The 20,339-nt window shown below is 37.7% G+C and overlaps 1 protein-coding gene across 5 annotated transcripts in view; it reads right to left on the reverse strand.

Annotated features, from left to right (window-relative positions):
* XRCC5 (X-ray repair cross complementing 5) overlaps positions 1-20,339 on the reverse strand; it is a 97,508-nt gene that overhangs the window by 19,463 nt on the left and 57,706 nt on the right. For all 5 annotated transcript variants that reach the window (XM_024763224.1, XM_024763221.1, XM_024763223.1 and 2 more), the window contains one exon: positions 551-660. In XM_024763224.1, the coding sequence (XP_024618992.1) occupies positions 551-660 (110 nt within the window). The remainder of the gene's footprint in view (positions 1-550; positions 661-20,339) is intronic.

The raw sequence follows: 20,339 nt of genomic DNA on the forward strand, positions 1-20,339 counted from the left end.
CTCTCGTCTACAGTTTATGTATAAAAGCCTAGAAATAATTTGGAAGATTTTTAGATGCGTTTTCTAATATTCCTACTAAAACAAAGAGAAAACCTCACAAAAGGTGGGACAGGAGTGCTGAGTTATTCATTTTCAGTGTTCTTTTTTTCCTGGCATTCAGATCCCTACTTCTGTCTTCATCAAATCCTTCTCAATAATTACACAACTATATTTTTTCCATCCATTTCCCTAAAATAGTTAGCCAAATATAATACAATACAATAGAAATTTCATTGGCTCCCTAAATAGAAATCATAAAGCCAGGGCTACAGAGTGTAATAAAAAGCTAACTCTCAGGGATAAAAGATCCCACTCACCCACACATCTTTATTCCTCCTCAGAAATTACACCAATAGCAAAATGAGTTAGTCATTTCTACTTCCTTGGCATATGCTGCTCTTCACAGTAAGGATGAGTATTTCCAAAGCCTAGGCTTATTTGTGGGGTGCTGTATGTCTCCCCGCTGTGATGGCGACCAACTGGTTAGGAAGAGGACACAGGATAGCATTACCTGAATGGCTTCTTCCCGGAAGACTCTGATACAGTCCATGCTCTTCATAAAATACAGTGTTTCGTTAGTATCCAAAAACTGCTCAATGTGATTTATTAACTGGTGACTTGCTAGAACATAAGACAATAAATTTATTTTCCTTGATTTGAGTGATGCTTGTTAGAGAGAATGTACGCTCTTGTGTGCTTGTAAGTATGTGTTATGGATCAAAAGCCTCGTGGTCCATATGCACAAAAGCCATTTTTCTTGTAAGGGGGTGGATGGGAAGGAAAGATGAGATGCAAAACACTGACTTCAAAAGTCTACATTTAGAAAGTCTGCATAATACTTATTGACATTTGACAAGAAATAAAATTTCTAAAATGCTTAGAATTATAGCTAAATGTTCCTTTTGGAATTTCAAACACTAAGCTGTTGCTGCTTTTTATTTTCCCCCCACAATTCAGGGGTCATTTGGATATTTCAAAACTGCCTTTCCTGATACAGTCATAGAAAATAGATCTTCTATTCCCTCCCCTAATTCCACTCAGGATAAATGTCAAACAGTGTCACACAATGAAAAATAATGAGCCAGGGACACTCCATCTTCTTCTAATCACAGGTCAAATTAGAAAAGACCAGCTCTCATCTTAATTTCATAAAGTCCTTTTAGAATGGAAAATCATTGCTACATATCTTCTGCCCTTAGCTGAATCTGAATAGTCTCTAAGTTACTCAGCACTCTACAGAGCCATGAATACTTAACAATAATGGTCAGCAAGCAACATCATAAATGCTATAGGAAGAGGAAATGCGTTAATAATGTTATAGTTTCCAAGGTGGTTTGCAACTTGAGACTACCTCATAAACAAAAAAATAAACATTCTTCATAAAAAAAAAGCAGAGGAAAATAAAAGCATAAAGTCATCAGGGAACTTAAGTTGCTGAGCAGATAGATCAAAATAGACACTTACGATCTGTGTGGAGGAACAAACCAAGGAGATGTGCACAGTCATGGCCTAAAGGCTCACTCTCACTTGTCCCCGAAACTGCTTGCTAGCTGGCTGTTCAGCAGTTTGTGCTGAATGGTCAAGATATTGTAAGACTGCAGGTCTGCCATCGTCGTGGCCTCATCCAAGCATTCCCATAGTTACAAATGTGTGTGCGTGCAGTACTAATGAAAACTACTTTCAAGGCTTGCCTATAAAGGCTCAAGGCCACTAACTGAATCACAGTGACCCGAGCATTGCTCAATGCCTTATGAAAGACATGAAATGCGGTGCCATCAACTTATTTCCTAAGGATCCTGCAGCATGTGAAAAGGATTAAAAAACTGGACAGAGTATTTCCTAATATAATAATATTGTAGCAAGAGAAAATATCCCCAGTAACCATTTCATCTTTTCTACCAACTAGGAGATTATGATCTCTATTACAATAAAGTACTTAACCAACTTGAGGGATTAAAGAAACGCTTCCCTGCAATTTCAGAAATCTTTACCAATGTATCCGGCAGCAGTGAATTAATATCCAACTACAATTCAAAGGAGAGAAGGAATGTTTGGATGGGTCTTTTAAAACAAGGTAAATAACCCTAATTAGTAAGCAGAGCAGAAAACCATCAACAAGAAACTCAAAGCAATAGAAGCTATCTCCCTTTTTTAGCCTGGAAAGGCGAAGTAACAGAAATGTTTGATATTTCCTATACCACTCAAGTAGCCTGCTTTCTCAGACAGTCTGATATGAAGTTCACTCAGCGTTTCATATCTGTGCACAAATAACAGCCTTTACAGGCCAAGGGCAGTAATCCCGGAGATGCCAAGTTTCTCATTTCTTTTGAAATGTGAGTAAGGAGTCTCAGCAAGCTACAATGTAAATATTTCTCTTTGCTTGATTTAGTGATTATTTTAATTTAGCCTAGTACATATTTACTGTGTAACTGCTACATATAAAATGCTATGCTACATTCTATAGGAGATACAATTAAGTTGAAGATAAGATCCTTACCCTTGGGAAGTTTACAGTCTAACAGAGGATATAATACATATACACAAAAAATAGTAACAGGAGGTAAATGTTAACAGGGCTGTGAGTGGTACGGAAATATATCAACTATTCTGAATTTTAAAAAATCTTTGGTGATTAAAAGAAAGCTTCATGAATTAACATGGCATTTTTGCTGGGCAATGAAAAACAGAATTTGGCTATCAGACAGCAAAAAACAGAGTGAGCAAAAAGTATAAAGAAGAGAGGTGGGGGCTTCCCTGGTGGCACAGTGGTTGAGAATCTGCCTGCCTATGCAGGGGACACGGGTTCGAGCCCTGGTCCGGGAAGATCCCACGTGCCACGGAGCAACTAAGCCTGTGTGCCACAACTTCTGAGCCTGTGCTCTAGAGCCCGTGAGCCACTACTACTGAAGCCTGTGCACCTAGAGCTTAGGCTCCGCAATAAGAGAAGCCACCGCAGTGAGAAGCCCGCGCACCACAAAGAAGAGTAGCCCTCACTCACTGTAACTAGAGAAAGCCCGCACGCAGCAACAAAGACTCAACACAGCCAAAAATAAATAAATAAAATAAATAATTTTTTTTAAAAAAAGAAGAGAGGTGGGAAAGCACAGGGTGTATCTGGAGAAAAGCGCATGGTCCAGCACATGGAGTCCATGGACAGGAGTAGAGAAGAAAAAGGAGGAGGAAGAATTAGACAGGAGAGGAGGTGGGAGGAAAGGGAGTTCCAAGGAGGACGAACAATGTGTGCAAGGGGCCTGTGGCAGGATAGAGGAAGTGTAGGAAAAAAAGGGTTCAAGAACAAGCCTTTTAGGAACTGCAGCGTTTAGAGGTTGTACAGTGGCAAGGGAGCTGACAAAGGAGGCCAAGAAGGAATGGTCAGGGAGACGGGAAAAAGGAGGGTAAGGCAACACAGATACTGAGAGAAGAAATTATTTGAAGAGGAGAATTGTCTACTGTGTTATAAAGTATTACATAAATAATATTATGTATAATTATTATATAAATTCTGCAAGAAAGAGTATAATGAGCACAAAAGATTAAGTACTGAAACTTAGGGTGTCCTTACACCCAGGAACCCATGAAACAACTAGAGACTGCTGAATGGCTTTGCAAAAAACACAGCTTCCAGACCCATTTTTATCTTGAAATATGATGGAATACACACACACACACACACACACACACACACACACACACACAGTTGCCATCTTATAGAAAAAAATATTCAAAAGAAACTAAAATAAAGCAAGTGCAAAGCCAAAAATCCATGTGCAATAACAGTATGGAAAAGAAAAGATACAAAGAAAAGAAGTAGGAGTCTCAATAGCCAGTTTCCATTTAAGAATGAAGTCTTTATGTATTTGCAGGCCTATCTGGATTTAGTTTTCTTATTTATATGTTAGACTGCTCTGTTCTTTCCTCCAGAAGGTTCAGGAATGCAGGTACTAGGTAAACATATCCAAACTTCTAATAAATCCAATGAATACACAGAACCAGGTTTTGCCCTTCTAGGAATACTCAGTTACATGGCCTGTGCGTCTGGTCCATAGTTGTGAATTCTGTCCCTCTACCTAGACTATTTTGTGGTTCACTGACTATAATGAATCATTTAACACCAGTGAACAGATGTGATGGATGATGCTTTAATATACTGAATATCAGAATGGGATGTGGATAAGGGACCTCTCATCCAAACTTTGGTGGATTTCCCTGCCATTTTTAATAAAAGTAAAATGCAGAAATGGCTAAAAAAATAATCTACTTTGACTCCCCCTTTCCCCCTGCTCCTCATACAGGAAATACTGATCATCAGGGTGCTTTTCTCTGCTTCTACATCAATTATAGGGCTAAGGAATGGCCTGTCAGTGTTCATACTCAGTAAATCACAGCCCTAATTATAATTCACCAAAATGCTTTTCAGAGTTAGTCAGAGGCTCAGTAATACTCATTAGCAGATAAAATAAAAAATGGCCATTGGAAAGGCCATCCATCTTAGGATACCAGGTCAGGCAAAGGCTGTCATTTATCTCAAGAAGTTTTCAAAAACAAAATGTCTATTCTGGATTTCAAAAGTTTCTGTTCTGGATTTTGAGGTTTATAATAGGGACATTATATATTAAGCCAGCATCTGACAGGAGTACAGATTGTCGATACATAAAATGAGTCAACACAATAATACTTTAATGTTATATTAAAATGTTATCGAGATCCAGAAGTGTCATGTAAGAGGAAAATGGCAGTGTTTCCTTGTTTAATCTCTTTAGAGAAAACATTCAACACCTTCCAAAGTCCTACAAAATGAGTCATCTCCCTTCTTGCTGCAGTCACAAACATCTGGGGCCATGAGCTTGCTGGCCTCTGACTTAACATTTACTTACTCCCTCTGTTCCCTGCAAAGATGTTTCCAACAAAGTGAAAGGAAGTCATTTGTTTTGGGTTTTTTCCCTCCATCGTACAGAGCCAAGAGAGCAGCAGGTTCATTCAGCTGTCACACATTATATATAAAGGACTGGAAACCATCTCAAATGATTTTGCTGAGCCCAGGCATCATCCAGGATGTTTCCCAGTTTAATTCTTCTCATGATCTCAATCAATGCCTTATGAGAATTTTACTTATTGAAGAGGTGCACATTTTGCAGATGTCAGCGGTTAAATCATTTTTAAATGTCAAACAAACAGTTTACATAGTCAATGGCATCTTTATAAAACAAAATAAGGTGACAATAAAGATCAAGCATTTAAATCAAATAAGTATATGATCAGATCAGTCATTAAGAGAATTAAAAGGAATAACATCTATCAGTAGCAAATAAAAATCTAAGCAAGTAGTCCTGTCTGCCGCCAATTAAATCCACATGTAAATTACAATCACTGTTTTAAAGGAAAACTTAACAAGAAACACTTGCCTGGTAAGAAAACAAGTCTGTGTTTTTAATAAAGGTTACAGAAACAGAAATCTGTCACAAAGAAGCTTCTTTGTGTCTCTTTACTATAGGGTATAAATTGGCCATTGTGGTTACAGGCTTCGTGTATTATTGGCCAGGGTCCAACCAGAAAAACAGAAATCACTGAATATTTAACCAGGAAATTTAATGCAGGCAACTGTTAAACGGGTGATAAAGAACTATTAAGCCAACTGAGAATGGGTGCTGTAACCCAGAGATTAGGAACAGCAAGAAGCTCCTAGCACCCCTGGCACTGTGGAGGAGAACAGAACAGAAAAGAAATGAGAGGGGGTATAACTAAAGTTCAGGGGACTGTCCTATGGGAGGCAAAACCATGGAGGACTTGGAGCTACTGCCCTACTCGGTAAAGGAAAAAGAGAAATATCCTGGCTTCTCCCTCCTTCCTTACTTCCCCCCAATCTCTCACACTGGCTGAACCCAGTAGGAAGCTAGCAGCTGTAGGAGCCTGGAAAATGCAACCCGCAGGGGCTGGACCTGCCCCAGTCCTCCTCCAAGAGCTGGTGCACACAGGGGAAGGGTGAGCTACATACACTTCCCTTTCCTTCAGGTTTATGATGAAACACAGTCAACAGGTTTCTCACAATTGTGTGGACCATGTTGATAAACCTGAGTAACTAGAAGTGACTGAACCCTTCCCATGGTATTCATGTCCTTTCAGGAGCAAATGCACTTCTGAAAATGTAAGCACAAAAAAAAGGTATCCTAAATATTTTCCCTCTAAATGACATTTTATGCTGATTTATTTCTTAAATACCCTTTCTGCTTCCATTTCCAAAAGAGTCTGGATCTAAGATACCAAGAATTTGTCCTGAATGTCTGTGCTCCTTGGTCTGGTGTTATTCCCATTTTTTGTCTTACAGTCTTTAGTGAAATCTGCTTACTAGGAGAAAATAAATCACTGGTGGCAACAAAAGAAACTGAGAACTAGGGAAAAACTATAAGCTTTATGAACCTGAAAGTGAAATTCAATTGTTGTCTTATTTTTAAGCAGGTGGACTGTGGAGTAGACACAGCTCTGTCCTGCACTCTGCCTCTGCCCCACCCTTCCCCCTTTTAGAAACTGTTGTGCTAGATTCTTTGCCGCCCTTTTAAGAACAGAAAAAGTCAGTAGATATGACAGAGAATACCACAGCAGTAATATTATGCATGATCAGTAGCACAGGAAATTGTACGAAGGGATATAAAGCACTGACCACTTCAACAGTACAGATATAGCCCTGCTTTTTTAAATTATTATTTTTCTTACCAATAACTGAAAAACTCAATTAAAACCTCAACGTTTAAGCTCCATAAGTTTAGTCACAGCCCATTTTTTCCATGCTTAACGATTTTCTCATTAAATGCAGTCATTTCTTACAAATCGCACTAATAAAAGTAAGTCCTGCTGGGTGTTTTCCCCCCTTTTTAAATGCTAACTTTTCATTGATGTGTTAAATTAAAACCCCAGGCACAGGAGCAGAGTAAATGCAAAACCTTTATTGTTAGACTCCAATCCTGCAGACTATGATATCTCTCGTTTTATTTTTGGAGTCCTACTGTGTAGCCACAGGAAGAAAGATTTTGAAGGTCTCTTGGTCTTAGCTCACTCTAGAAAAAAAGGTGATAGTGTAAGCTAATGAGAAACTAAAATAATGGCATCTGGTTCAGCCCACTGGCTTCAAGACGAGTTTAAATAGGGAACATTATGACAAGTCTTTTTCATTCTGGATGAATAATATTTCTCATCTTAAATAACTTGTGTGTAAGACCAGACCTGTTCCCAAGTCAGCTGGAAATTTTTAAGTTTGCTGGCCAATGGGTGGGTTTCACGGCATTCTATGGTCTTTTAATTTTTTTACTAAAAACACTCAATTTAACTATTAAAGACCCACTGAACATGTCCCATAAAACCTGAAGGTTATTAGTTCATATTTACAGGGCATATAGCAGTTAAGTTAAGAACAAGGAACATCCACTCTTTAGTCTAATTCCTCCATTTCCAGAAAGGATTGCACTTAAAGTAGTGCAAAACTGGGACATGATGCTAACATAAGAAAGAAACTAAAGGAAGTTCTTTTCATCAAATGAGGAAGTGATTTTTTGCTCCGGACGCGCAGGCTCAGCGGCCATGGCTCACGGGCCCAGCCGCTCCGCGGCATGTGGGATCTTCCCGGCCCGGGGCACGAACCCGTGTCCCCTGCATCGGCAGGCGGACTCTCAACCACCAAGCGGACTCTTGCCACCAGGGAAGCCCTCGAGGAAGTGATGTTTTTAGCTCATTTATGTAATGTACACATGCTATATGCTTGGCAGTGTGCGTTGAGGTTGGGAGTAGGGAGTGGAGAGGGCAGAGAAAGAGCATCTCCAAGATTTTCTTTTTTTCTCTTTCCATAATTTTCTAAGGTCCTAAAACAAATTCTAAAACTTGGTGAGCCATACTAAAATATGATAATTTACTAAATACTAAAGTGACACAGAATTCAGAGCACCGTCTAGACTTGATCCCATTCTAGATGAGTGGTAGGAGGGAGGCAGAATGCAAGATGACAGTAGTGCTGTAGTAATTTTATAGTATCTGTCTAGCTTCAGACCTGAGTGGATGTCATCAAACTAATACAGGAAGCTGGCAGAAGGAACCAAGTAGCCATAGAAACAGTGCAGCCAAGAGAAAATGCTCTGGAACAGACCAATCTGGCAATGAGATCCAATTAGAAGTTGGTAATTGAATGAAATTGAAATTCATGGATTAGCTGAAGAGATGCAGTGAGTAATGAGTCAGACTCCTCAGCAAGGAGAGAAGCAGGCGGCCACTAGTTGAATGTGCTTTTGTGGATGATGGAGGAGGGGACGCAGCTGGATGCAAACATCCAGCACTGTTTTACAATATGCCTCAAGAATGTGACTCATTCTTAAATGGAAATATCAAGTACCAGAAATTTTCAAACCATATTCCATGTAGTAAATCTTCTTGAAAATTGGTAAATAATGATGTACTGTGTTTATATTGTATCTTTCCTTAAGGACCCCTCATTTTTTTCTTTCATTTTTTTAAAATCTTTTTCTGATTTTGTGAAGAAAGTTGTATAATATTCTGGAGCTCAAAATACAGAGATGTTATTTTTCTCTACTTCTTCTTCGATGAGGCTAAGATTTATAAATCAATACAGAGAACCTGAGGATTAGTTCTGCTGTAATTCAAAAATTCAAATCGTTATTGTTAAAGACAGTGATGGAAACAAAATAATTACTGCTAACGGGCAGTACTCAGAGAGCATAAAAATAAATAGAGGTTTTATTTGTCCCACTGATGGCAGACCAGCAGCAGCACCTTTGATAATGAATCATATTACAATAAAACTACCACTGGGCATTAGTAACCCAGCATACACTGGCTCTTAAACCTCAAGAATCTCTTTAGAGGAAATTTGGGGGTGAGAAAAAAGAATGGACATTCTTTGTGGAAGAAAAACATACAGAAGAGCCGGAAAGCCAAGAGTATTAGCGGGAGTACAGTTTGGTTTGAGTACAGAGGGGACCTGTAGAAATATGGGTCTAGAATGGTGGGATGGGACACGGTTGTGGAAAGTCTTGGTTGGGGGACTAATTTCAAAGAAACAGAGCATGACTAAGAAGGGCTGACCCATAATCAGATCTGTGCTATAAGAAGTTAAATCTGTACCAACATACGGGATGAGTTGAACAAGAAGAACTTTGAGGGTAATTAATATAGGATGCTATAACTGTCCGATGGTAAAATAATGAAAGCCTAAATTAGTGTTTTTTAGGATGGAGAGAAAAAGACAGATATGAAACAACTGGATTAGAAAGTGATTAAAATTAGAAGAAACTTAGAAATGGTACAAAGTGGTCAGAAATGCTCATCAACAGTAAACTCAAGAGACAAAGTAACAGCAGTAACAAAAATCCCTATTTCTGGAGAAAGTCCTGTTAGTACTCATAGAACTAGGACACCCCATCACTTTGGCTGTTGCCTAACTTGGGATACCTTTCTCTGGGCCCTTTCCTATCCAGCCTTTTATGGCTCAGGTCATGCCAGCCTCTTCCATGAATTCTTCCTCAAACTGGTCAACCCACCTGCTTCTATACCCATACTCTGCATCCTTCCTACTGGCTTGGATGAACTGTGTGTGCATCTATCTAAATTACCCCTTCCACCTGTGCCCTAGATCCCACACCTCTGCCCCACTTAAGGATCTCGCCCATTCTCATGTCTTTATAGACCATCTCTATGATGACTTCTCCCAGATTTATATTTATAACCCAGGACTTTTTCCTGAAGTCAAGACCTATATAACCAACTTAGTATGTCTTTCCCTTCTCAGTAAATGCCAATTCCTTCCATTTGCTCAGGCCCAAAAACTTAACAATCACCATTGACTTGTTTCCTTTTCTCACATCCTATTTTCAAACTGCCAGCAAAACCTGCCAAGTCTACTTTCAAAATATATCGAGCGTCTGACCTCTTCTCGCTACCTCCATCACTACCTCTCTCACTTGGATCACTGCAGTAGCCTTCTAACACATCTGCCTACTTCAACCTTGCCCATGCTCATCACGGCAGCCAGAGTGCCTTTTAAATCAGATCATCCTCTACTTAGAACTCTTTAGTGGTTTCCCATTTCACTCAGAGTAAAAGCAGAAGGTCTAGGAAGCCCTATGTGATATGTGCCCCAGATACCTCTCTGATCTCACCTCTGCTTCTTTCCTCCAGACACACTGGTTTCCCTGATGCTTCTGGGCAATGCTCCCTCTTGTCTGCAAGGCTTTCCCCAGAGATATCCACCAGGCTCTGTCTTCCACTTTCCTCAATTCTCTGTTCAAATGATAACCAAGCAACAAGCCTTCCTTGATCCTCTACATAAAATCACAAGCCCCTCACAACCCCAGCATTCACCATCCCACTATCCTGTTTTAAGTTTTCTCTATAGTGCCGTCATGAGTTGAACAGTGTTCCCCCTCAAATTCAAGTTCTTTCCAGAGCCTCAGAATGTGACCTTATTTGGAAATAGGGTCCTTGCAGATGTAATCAATTTAAGATGAGTTCATAAAGGGGGGTGAGCTAATCCAATATGACTGATGTCCATACAAGAAGAGGTCAATTTGGACACAGTCACACAGAACTCCAACTGAAGATGAGGCAGAGACTGGAGTGATGCATCTACAAGCCAAGGAACACCAAGGATTGCCAGCTGTCACCACAAGCTAGGAGAGGGCCATGGAATGGATTCTCCCTCAAAAGTCCTTAGATAGAACCAACCCTGTTAACACCTTCATTCTGGGCTTCTAACCTCCAGAACTGAGAGAAAATAAACTTTTGTTGTTTTAAGCTAGCCAGTTTGGTTACAGCGGCCCTAGAACATAGATTTTATTTGTTTATTGTCTGTATCTTGCCACAATGACTAGCACATAATAGGCATTCAACAACCATTTGCTGAATGGATGAATAAACGATCAAGGCCTCACTGAGTTACTCCTCTAAAAGCTTCATGTCTAAAAGACATGAAGGTGTCTTTTTGTGTTCCTTCAATTTAAACCCATACACTGTGTATTCAGTACTGGCTATCACTGAATGGGGGAATGGACAGTCTAGAATTCTGATCACCACCCTTTACCTTAATTTTATAGCGATATAAATGGTTAAAATAAAGCTCTATGGAAAGGGAAAATACATAGACAAAGAGTAATGGGCTATGTAAGATGTATGCAGGTATGTGTGGATAAGATATCATTTCCACATTATCGTGACTATATATGTAGGCATCTTTGTTGTTGTCACTTACTAAGTATGAATTAGCCTCATCCCATCTTGTTGTAAGCTCTTTTTTTCCCTCTTAGGTCAAGATGCTTGATCCCATGAGGAATGGGAGGTTCTCTAAAATGTACTGCCTGTGGCTATAACCTCAATTTACCATACACTAAAACAATTAACCATCTTGACTATGATACAGAACATTAATAGGGATTAACAGGGTTATTCCTATGAAGTGAGAGAAAGCAAGACAAAGAATGTGGGTATGAGGAGGGTTTGTAAGAGAGGGGGACAATGAATGAATAGAGTTCCCCTTTTTATGTACTACTGAATTACTATTTGATGTTTTTCCAATGAGCATGTATTTATTTTTTAATGAGAAGCCAAAGAAGCAATTAAGTCATCTTGAAACATATAAGAGACTATTACATAAGTTAACAATAAACAATTGTTTGTATTTTTAGTGAGTTCTAAACGGAAAGACATTTTTCATGGGTTGACATTTACTGATGGCAGTTACTCAGGACCCTTCTATTTCACTGATCCTTTTATTTCTTTTTTGTTTTATTCTTTCTCTTCCACCTACTTCCTTCTGTTCATTACTCATATACTTAAAGGAGAGTACGAAAAAGGATCTTAGAAATTATTTAATTTCACCCACAATCCTCAGGATAGTCTACCAATTTGAACCAGATTTGTGGCAGGCAAATTTTATCATTAGTTTGTAGATTCAACCTCCCCTGTAATTCTATACATTTAAAATTCCAATGTGTAAGTCCTGCTGGCTTCATTATAGTCCATCTAAGAGTAATTAGAAATGGGACAATTATGAGATAATTGGGATAATCCAAACTTATGTATGAGGCAAATAATGAATCAAACAAAATACACCCATGCTTGAGAAAAAGAGCACCAAAGAAGAAACAAATGAAAGGAGGGAGCAATGAACCTATGAATTTTCCCAATCTCTAAAACACTGAACTAAGACTTGCCAGCAAGTTCCTGAAATCTCCACAGTTTTTCCTGTACTGAGTAAGCTTGTCATTTACTAATGTGAGTGAATTCCTCCCATGAAGCAGAGGATTCTGAAACACAAACATAATCCTGTGATACATACATCTAAGTTTTTTTTTTTTTAACTCCAATACCTGAAGACCTTTATTTAAAATACACTCTATTACTTGAACTGACAATGTTTTCTTTATTGGTACTCTAGAAATTCACTTGGGTTTCCAGATTTTTGTTTAGCTAGGTGAGGCAAAAATTATAAAGGTCTTAATAGCCCACAAGGTCTCAAGGTGAATAAACCTTCAATACTCAAAACATCATGGAGAACAACTAGACATAACATCAACAAAGATATAGATTTGAAAAAACTATCATCCAAACTGGCCAAATTGACATTTACAGAACCCTCAACCTAGCAACAACAGAATACATATTATTTTAAAGGGCATATGAAACATTTGTCAGAACAGACTATATGCTAAGCTATAAAACAAGTCTCAATAAATTTAAAAGGACTGAAGCCATTCAAAATATGTTCTCCAGTCACAACAGAATTAAATTAAAAATCAACAACAGAAATAAATTTGGGAATTTCTTAGTATTTGGAAATTAAACAACACAGTCTTAAATAATCCAGCACAGTTCTAAATAATCCAAAGGTCAAAGTAATCACAAAAGAAATTAGAAAGCATTTCTAATTGAGTGAAAATGAAAACACGTTATCACAATTCATGGTGTGCAGCTGAAGAACTGGCTAGATGAAAATGTATAGATTTAAATACCTATGTTAGAAAAGAAGTTTCAAATCAGTAATCTAAACTTCGAGTGTAAGAAACTAGGAAAAAAAGCAAATTAAATCCAAAGCAAGTAAAAGGAAGGGAATAATCAAGATCAGAGCAGAAATCAATGAAATTTTTAAAAAATATAATGGAGGAAAATCAATAAAACTAAAAGTTAGGATCTTCTATAAAAGAGAAACAAAGCCCATAATCCTTTACTTAGACTGACCAAGGAAAACAGAAGATACAAATTACCAAAATCAGGAATAAAAGCAGGCATATAACTATAAGCCACAGAACTCAAAAATATTGTAAGAGAAAAATAACATGAACAATGTTATGCCAACAAATTAGACAACTTAGATGAAATGGACAAATTCATATAAAGACACAAATTACCACCAATGACTCAAGAAGAAATAGAAAATCTGACTAATTCTATCATAAGTAAAATGACTATATTAGTTTTAAAAAGCTTCCCACAAATAAATCAGGTCCAGAAGGCTTCACTGGCAAATTCTATCAAATGTTTAAAGAAGAAATCATACCAATTCTGAAGAGGAGGAAAGAATACTTCTCAACTCATTCTATGAGGCCTGTATTCCCCTGATACCAAAGTCAGACAAAGATATCACAAGAAAACTACAGAAAAGTATCGCTCATGAATATATACACAAAAATCCTACCAAAATATTAGCAAAATGAATTCAGAAACATTCAGAAAGGATTATTTACCATGACTGACTGGAATTTACCCCTGTAATGCAAGGCTGGTTTAACAACTGAAAATCAATGAATATAGTATACCATATAAATAGAAGAATAAAACCCACACAATCATCTCAATAGATGTAGAACGTGCATCTGACAAAACTCAACATTCATTCACAATAAAAACTCTCAATCACATAGGAATGGAAGAAAACTTCTTCAAGATGATAAAGGGAATTTGAGAAAACTCAGAACTAACATCATACTAATGGTGAAAGTCTGAAAGCCAACACTGTACTGGATGTTCCAGCCAGTAAAATTTAAAAAAAAAAGAAAAAAAAGAAATTAAAAGCATACAAGTTAGAAAGAAAGAAGTAAAACTGAGTTTATTTGCAGACAATATGATCCTGTAAGTAGAAAATCCTAAAGAGTATATAAAAACAACTAGAACTAATAAACAAGTTTAACAAGGCTGCAGGATATAAGGCCAATAGACACAAATCAATATTTCTATATACTAGCAAGACAGTCCAAAAATAAATTTTTAAAAATTTCATTCACAATTGCATTAAAAATTAAAAAACACTTGGCAAAAATTTAACAAAAGAAGTGCAGGTCTTGTACACTAAAATCTATAAAACACTATGGAGAGAAAGTAAACAAGATTTAAATAAATGGAAAAAGAATCCATGTTCATGGATTAGGAAATTCAATATTGTTAAGATGGAGATTCTTCCTTAATTATTTTATATACTCAATGCCAATCCCTATCAAAATCCCTAAAAAATCGAAAAGCTGATCCTAAAATTTATATGGAAATGTGAAGGACCTAGATTAGCCAAAACAATTTTAGAAAAGAACGAAATTGGAAGACTTATGATTCAGTATTTCAAAACTTACTATAGAGCTAAAGTAAACAAAGCAATGTATTAGTGAAGGACAGGCATAGATCAATGTAATTAAATTGAAGACTACAGAAATAAACTCTTACACTTATGGTCAAATAATTTTCAACAAGATGCCAAGGCAATTCGATGGGAAAAGGACAGTCTTTTCAACAAACGGTGCTGGGACAATTAGTTATCCCTCTGAAAAACAATGAACCTACACACTTACCAAATACTCATTTACAAAAATCAACTCAAAATGAATTATAGGCCTAAAACTTTCAAAAGCAAACACAGGAGAAAATCTTTGTGACTTGAGCTAGGCAAAGATTTCTTATAGATGACAACAATATGACAGCCCATAGAAGAATAAAAACATGATAAACAAGATAGAAGATATATGAATGGCTAATAAGCACATGAAAACTGGTCAGCGTCATTAGCAGTCTTTAAGAAACTGCAAACTAAAACCACAATGATACACTGACACATTCGCACTAAAATAGCTATAACTGAAACGACTGACAATACAAGGTTATCAAGGATGTGGAGAAAGTGGAACCCTCATTCACTGCCAGTGGGGATATAAAATGGTACGCCACTTTTGAAAAGAGTTTGGCTATTTCTTAAAAAGTTAAACATAAACTTCCCATATGGTTCAGCAATTCCACTCCCACCCAAGAAAACTGAAAACATACAAAGACTTGTATGCAAATATCCATAGCAGCATTATTTGTAATAGCTAAAAACTGGAAACAATCCAAATATCCATTAATTGGCGAGTGGATAAACTAACTGTGGCATATTCATTAAAACGGAATATTATTCAGCTCAAAAAGAAGTCAATTATTGATACATGCTACAACATAGACAAACTTCAAAAACCTTATGCTAAGTAAAAGAAGTCAGATGCAAAACACTGCATATTGAGTGATTCCATTTACGTAAAATTTCCAGAAAAGACAAAGCTATAGAGACAGAAAATAGTTGCTTGAGGTGGTGGTGGGGAAAAAAAGAACTGACTACACACTGCCACGGGGAACTTCCTGGAGTTGAAGGAAAACTTCTTTAACTGGGTTGTGGTGATGACTGTGTAACCTCTTCCATTTATAAAGGATCACTACATCACACTTAGAATGAGTACACTTCAATGAACTATTTAAAAACTGGCAATAAATAAGTGCAATTTAACTGAGAGATCTGTGGAGATTTACCACAGACAGAAAGGAGACACTAGATCTTTCTTTTATAGAATGACTGCTGAAAAGCTCACACAGTAAATCTTATCCTCAATGCCCCAAGGAAACACTACAAGATTCCAAGGGCAAGAGAATTATAGTTAGTTAGTCCTCATATAAGAAATGGCTCCTGACTCCAATGGCCTACCAATGAAATACAGTGACTAGCTTGAGTGTTACAGTTGCATCTCATTACCACTAAAAGACATAAAGAGATAAAATACAGGATTTCAGCAGTTTAATCTGACAAAGAAAATGAGCCTGTATTAGTCAGCTCAGGCTGACGTAACAAAATATCATGGGCTCGCTGCCTTCAACAACAGAAATTTATTTTGTCACAGTTTGGAAGCCGGTGCCAGCATGGTCAGGTTTGGGTGAGGGCTCTCTTCCTGGCTTGCAGACAGTCACCTTCACATCACAGAGAAAAAAAAAGAGCAAGAAAGAGGAGAGTGCAAACTCTGGTGTCTCTTTTTATAAGGGCACTAATCCCATCATGAGGGCTCCACCCTCATGACCTCATCTAAACCTAATGACCTCCCAAAGGCCCCATCTCAAAATACCATCACATGAGGAGTCAGGGCTTTAATATATGAATTTTGGGGGGAACACAATTCAATCCACAGCAGAGTCTTTAATCATAACTATTAACTAAAGATTTTTCTGTAACTGTCCATAAGAAACTACAAAAAAAAAAGTTAATTTATGTCTAAGGACATCTACACTAATAATATTCTCAAGCCCTGCTGAAACTGTGTTCTATATATGAACCAAACTTCTCTCCCTTTTCTGACCAAAGAAACTAGTATGCCATTTAAAAAATTTTATGTAGACATGGGAACAGACAGGACTAAGTGTACTAAATTATACTTGCCACTTCTTTCTGTGTAAGCATACTTTTTGCCCTGCGCTTGTAATTTGAAAGGGGGAGGGGACCAAAATACTTTTATTGCCTTTAAATGGGACTCCAAGCTGTTTCTAGGTTCCTCTTAACACATTTCAGCCCATTAGTTACTATTTTAACAAAAGCCTAACATCCTTTCCTAAACATCTTAATTGGTTAAGAGCTTCTGCTGTTTGCCACAAGCAGTCACTTTAAGTCATTGATGAAAGCAGTTTGCACATCAGCACAACCTGAAATCAGTTTCCTTTATCAACCAGCTGGGCTTAAGAAACAATCGTGAAGACAATTCTCCAATTCAAGGAGAACCAAGTGCAATGCCCTGCATGACAGTGATCTACCATGCACCATGAATGCACCATGAATTTATAGGCAATAAAGAAAAAACCAAATTGCCGTGAGTAAGTACTTCAACAGCTTTTTGCTTCACAAATCATTCTCATTAGCACTTCCTGCAAGGGTGAACTCCAAAAGCAAGGTGGGTAACACACCCTTTTCCCCAAAGCACCCATCATTTAATTCCGTGTTTCCAGCAGCTGGCGCAGGTCAACAAAGCAAGCCAGTGGGTCACTACGTTAAATGCAGGCTTGAATGGACTCTGTTCTTCTAGCTGTTCTGACACAGGGAAAGCATTCATATGAGTTCCAAATTTTCAGCCAGAGGGAAAAATATTCTTTTTACTTTTAACCTAAAAAGGGAAAAAAATACTCAGCAGGTTTAAGGCAAGCAACTTTACCACCTGGCATGAGAAAACAAAACACTGGGAGAATGAAAATGCTGTCGTGTATCACATACAGACGTCCTTTAATGCTCTCAGGAAGAAATCCTGGTGCTCACAGAGAGCTTACCTATAGCAAACAGGATTTGTACGCTCTCTTTTTTTAACAGACAGCCAGGCTACATTTTACAAGAGCCATACTCTGTAATTAGAGATATTCTGATCTACAGATTGACAGGAATTTGAAAAGATGCTAGAAGCTGAGTAAGAATGGACAGACGCCTTTTAGGGAGAATTGTGAAAACTGAAAACACTTACTTATAAAGTGGTTGTGTGTATATGACGGTCTTTGATTTCTATGTTATGTCTTTTTTATTTTTTCTTTTTGTCTTCATTTCAATGATTTCATTTTAATTATTTGGTTAATGAGTTTTATTATATTAAAATGTAAACTTCAGAGCAGTGCTGTGCTGTCTCATGAAATGTAAGCAACCAATGAAGATGTTTAAGCCACAAGAGGCCAAGAACTGGCTCTCTGGAATCTGATCCGCATATTTGCAATAATCCGTGGAAAGTCATCTCAGCTATTCTGGGCCTCAATCCATGCCACACAGAAGATGAACAAGACCCTAAGGGTCACTGATACACAATTACCATGTCAAATAATAACATACCCTTTTAGTAGTGATCCTTTACAATTCCAAATAAACTGATTTTTGTTTTCAAATGAGACTACTTGTCATTGATAAGTGAGGTGTAAAATAAGCCTGGATCATCAAGTTCTGGAGTTTAACAATTTAAAACTAGACAGGTTAAAAAGAAAGCCAGTGAAGAACAAGTAAGATAGTTAATAAAAAATATAAAAGGATAGACTAAACCTCTAGAATATGTACTCATGTATTTTCTCTCTTGTGATTAGATGGATCACTGCTATTTTGGGAAAGGACTAAGAAAGTATGTCAAATTGTTAAAAAACAAAACAAAACTTTTATACAGCTAAAGATACTTAAAATTTTAGTTCTGTTTGTACTTAGTATCCTTCTTTCAAGACGTTCAAGGTATTTAACGGAGGTTATTTTTCTTAAATTTACCAGCTCTGCGCAAAATAATAAAGGCCATATTTTTATCTTCTTATGTTTATCTGGAAAGAGCTATAATAGGTTACATAATCCATAGCCAAGATTAATACACCATTAAAAAAAGAAAATACATCACACACACACACACACACACACACACACACACACACACACGAAATTTCTCCTAGATCCCAACTCTTGAGAATCCACAAGTTAGGCTTGATTCATGGCAGAAAATCATATAATGTGTGTAAGTAAACTGCTCTACCCACAGAGTTGAAAAAAATTATCTATTTGACTTTGCTGAATAATATAACTTTATTACTAATTGTGGTAGTAACGTTCTGCCTAATTTTGGGAGATCTCGCAGAAGTGAATTTTAAGAAATGTCCTTTAAAATTGAAAGGATGTTGTTTGATGTATGAGAATAAGATAGGTTAGAGAACAAAGGCAGCAGACTTGAGGATGAGATGTGATCCAAACAAAGTGAGAGAGAGGAAAGAGATGTGAGAAAAATGAAATATCTCAGTAGCCACAGAATAAAGTCATCATCACCTGTCAAATGGACGTGCGCACATTACACTCACGGCACATGAATCTAATGTTAAATAACAGACCCCAAATAGGAGTCCATACCACTTCTACTTAGGACGCCTTTTCCTGATAGGTTGTTTTTTCAACCAATCAGGCTCCTGTGAATTCAGCTTGGTGGAACAGAGCTCTGCCACCCTGTCACTGCTGAGGAGTCTCTGAGAACTCTGTGGACTCAGGCTCTCCGATAATCCACAACTACACACAACAGACATCACAGATGATGGTGCTGATGTGCTTACGAATACTATGTGAGGGAAACAACCCCACTTTCACAACTGAGCGATGATTATTATATATACAGCTGTGGTCAAGAATTTTCTATTTTAAAACTGTAGTAATAGAAGAGTGGGTGGGTAGTGAGGGAGAAAGAAAGGGACCAGAAAAAGAAGAGCACCTGAGAATCAAAGACATCTTACAGAAGCATCAACAGCCAGAAAGAACACATTCCTGGGGTTTAGTGTTATCTACTCTATGCCAATAATCGTAGGACAAGAAACATCCCTCATACCAAAAACTAGATAAGAAAATGTGTAGCTGCCTACTGCTGATGTCAAGGGGATAGGGTCATACTCTCAGTATGACTCTGCTACTAGTACAGGTAAAAAGGAATTACACCCATATTTTAGTTTGTAACAATAGGTGAAAGGGCCAAGTTCTAACTAAGGGTAAAACTATCTAATATTAATCATGCTTTTGGCAACTGAATTTAAAAAACAGATACACTAGAGAGAAGAGAAGGGCTTCTGCCTCTAGAAGACCAATACCAGGGAGGCAGCTTTAAGTCTGGAGGGGTACTTTGGGCTTGCAAGGTGAGTCCTGGCTCACAAAGAGCTTAGCAAAGAGTTATACAAGTAGAAGAACAAAGGTAGAAAAGTAATGAAGAAACAAAATTTCTGGAGCTTGAAGCAAAAAAGGGAAGCCAATTTAGGATCATGAAACAGAACTAGTTGCTAACAAGTGGGCAGTCCCATTTTCTTGCAGCTCTGCAGAAAGTCTGCTTTTGTGAGGTCACTGGAGATCTCTGACTGATAAGTCCCAGATGGAGGTACAGAGGGACATCCACCATCACAGCACTTCAACGTGCCAGCATGCAATCACGTTCAACAGAAAAGAACCGTCTACTCATCAAAAATCCTATCTATGGGCACAAGGTTTGAGATGCTTGACCTTATAATGT

This window comes from Neophocaena asiaeorientalis, unplaced genomic scaffold (assembly GCF_003031525.2).
Source record: "Neophocaena asiaeorientalis asiaeorientalis breed wild unplaced genomic scaffold, Neophocaena_asiaeorientalis_V1.1 scaffold86, whole genome shotgun sequence".
Taxonomy (NCBI): domain Eukaryota; kingdom Metazoa; phylum Chordata; class Mammalia; order Artiodactyla; family Phocoenidae; genus Neophocaena; species Neophocaena asiaeorientalis.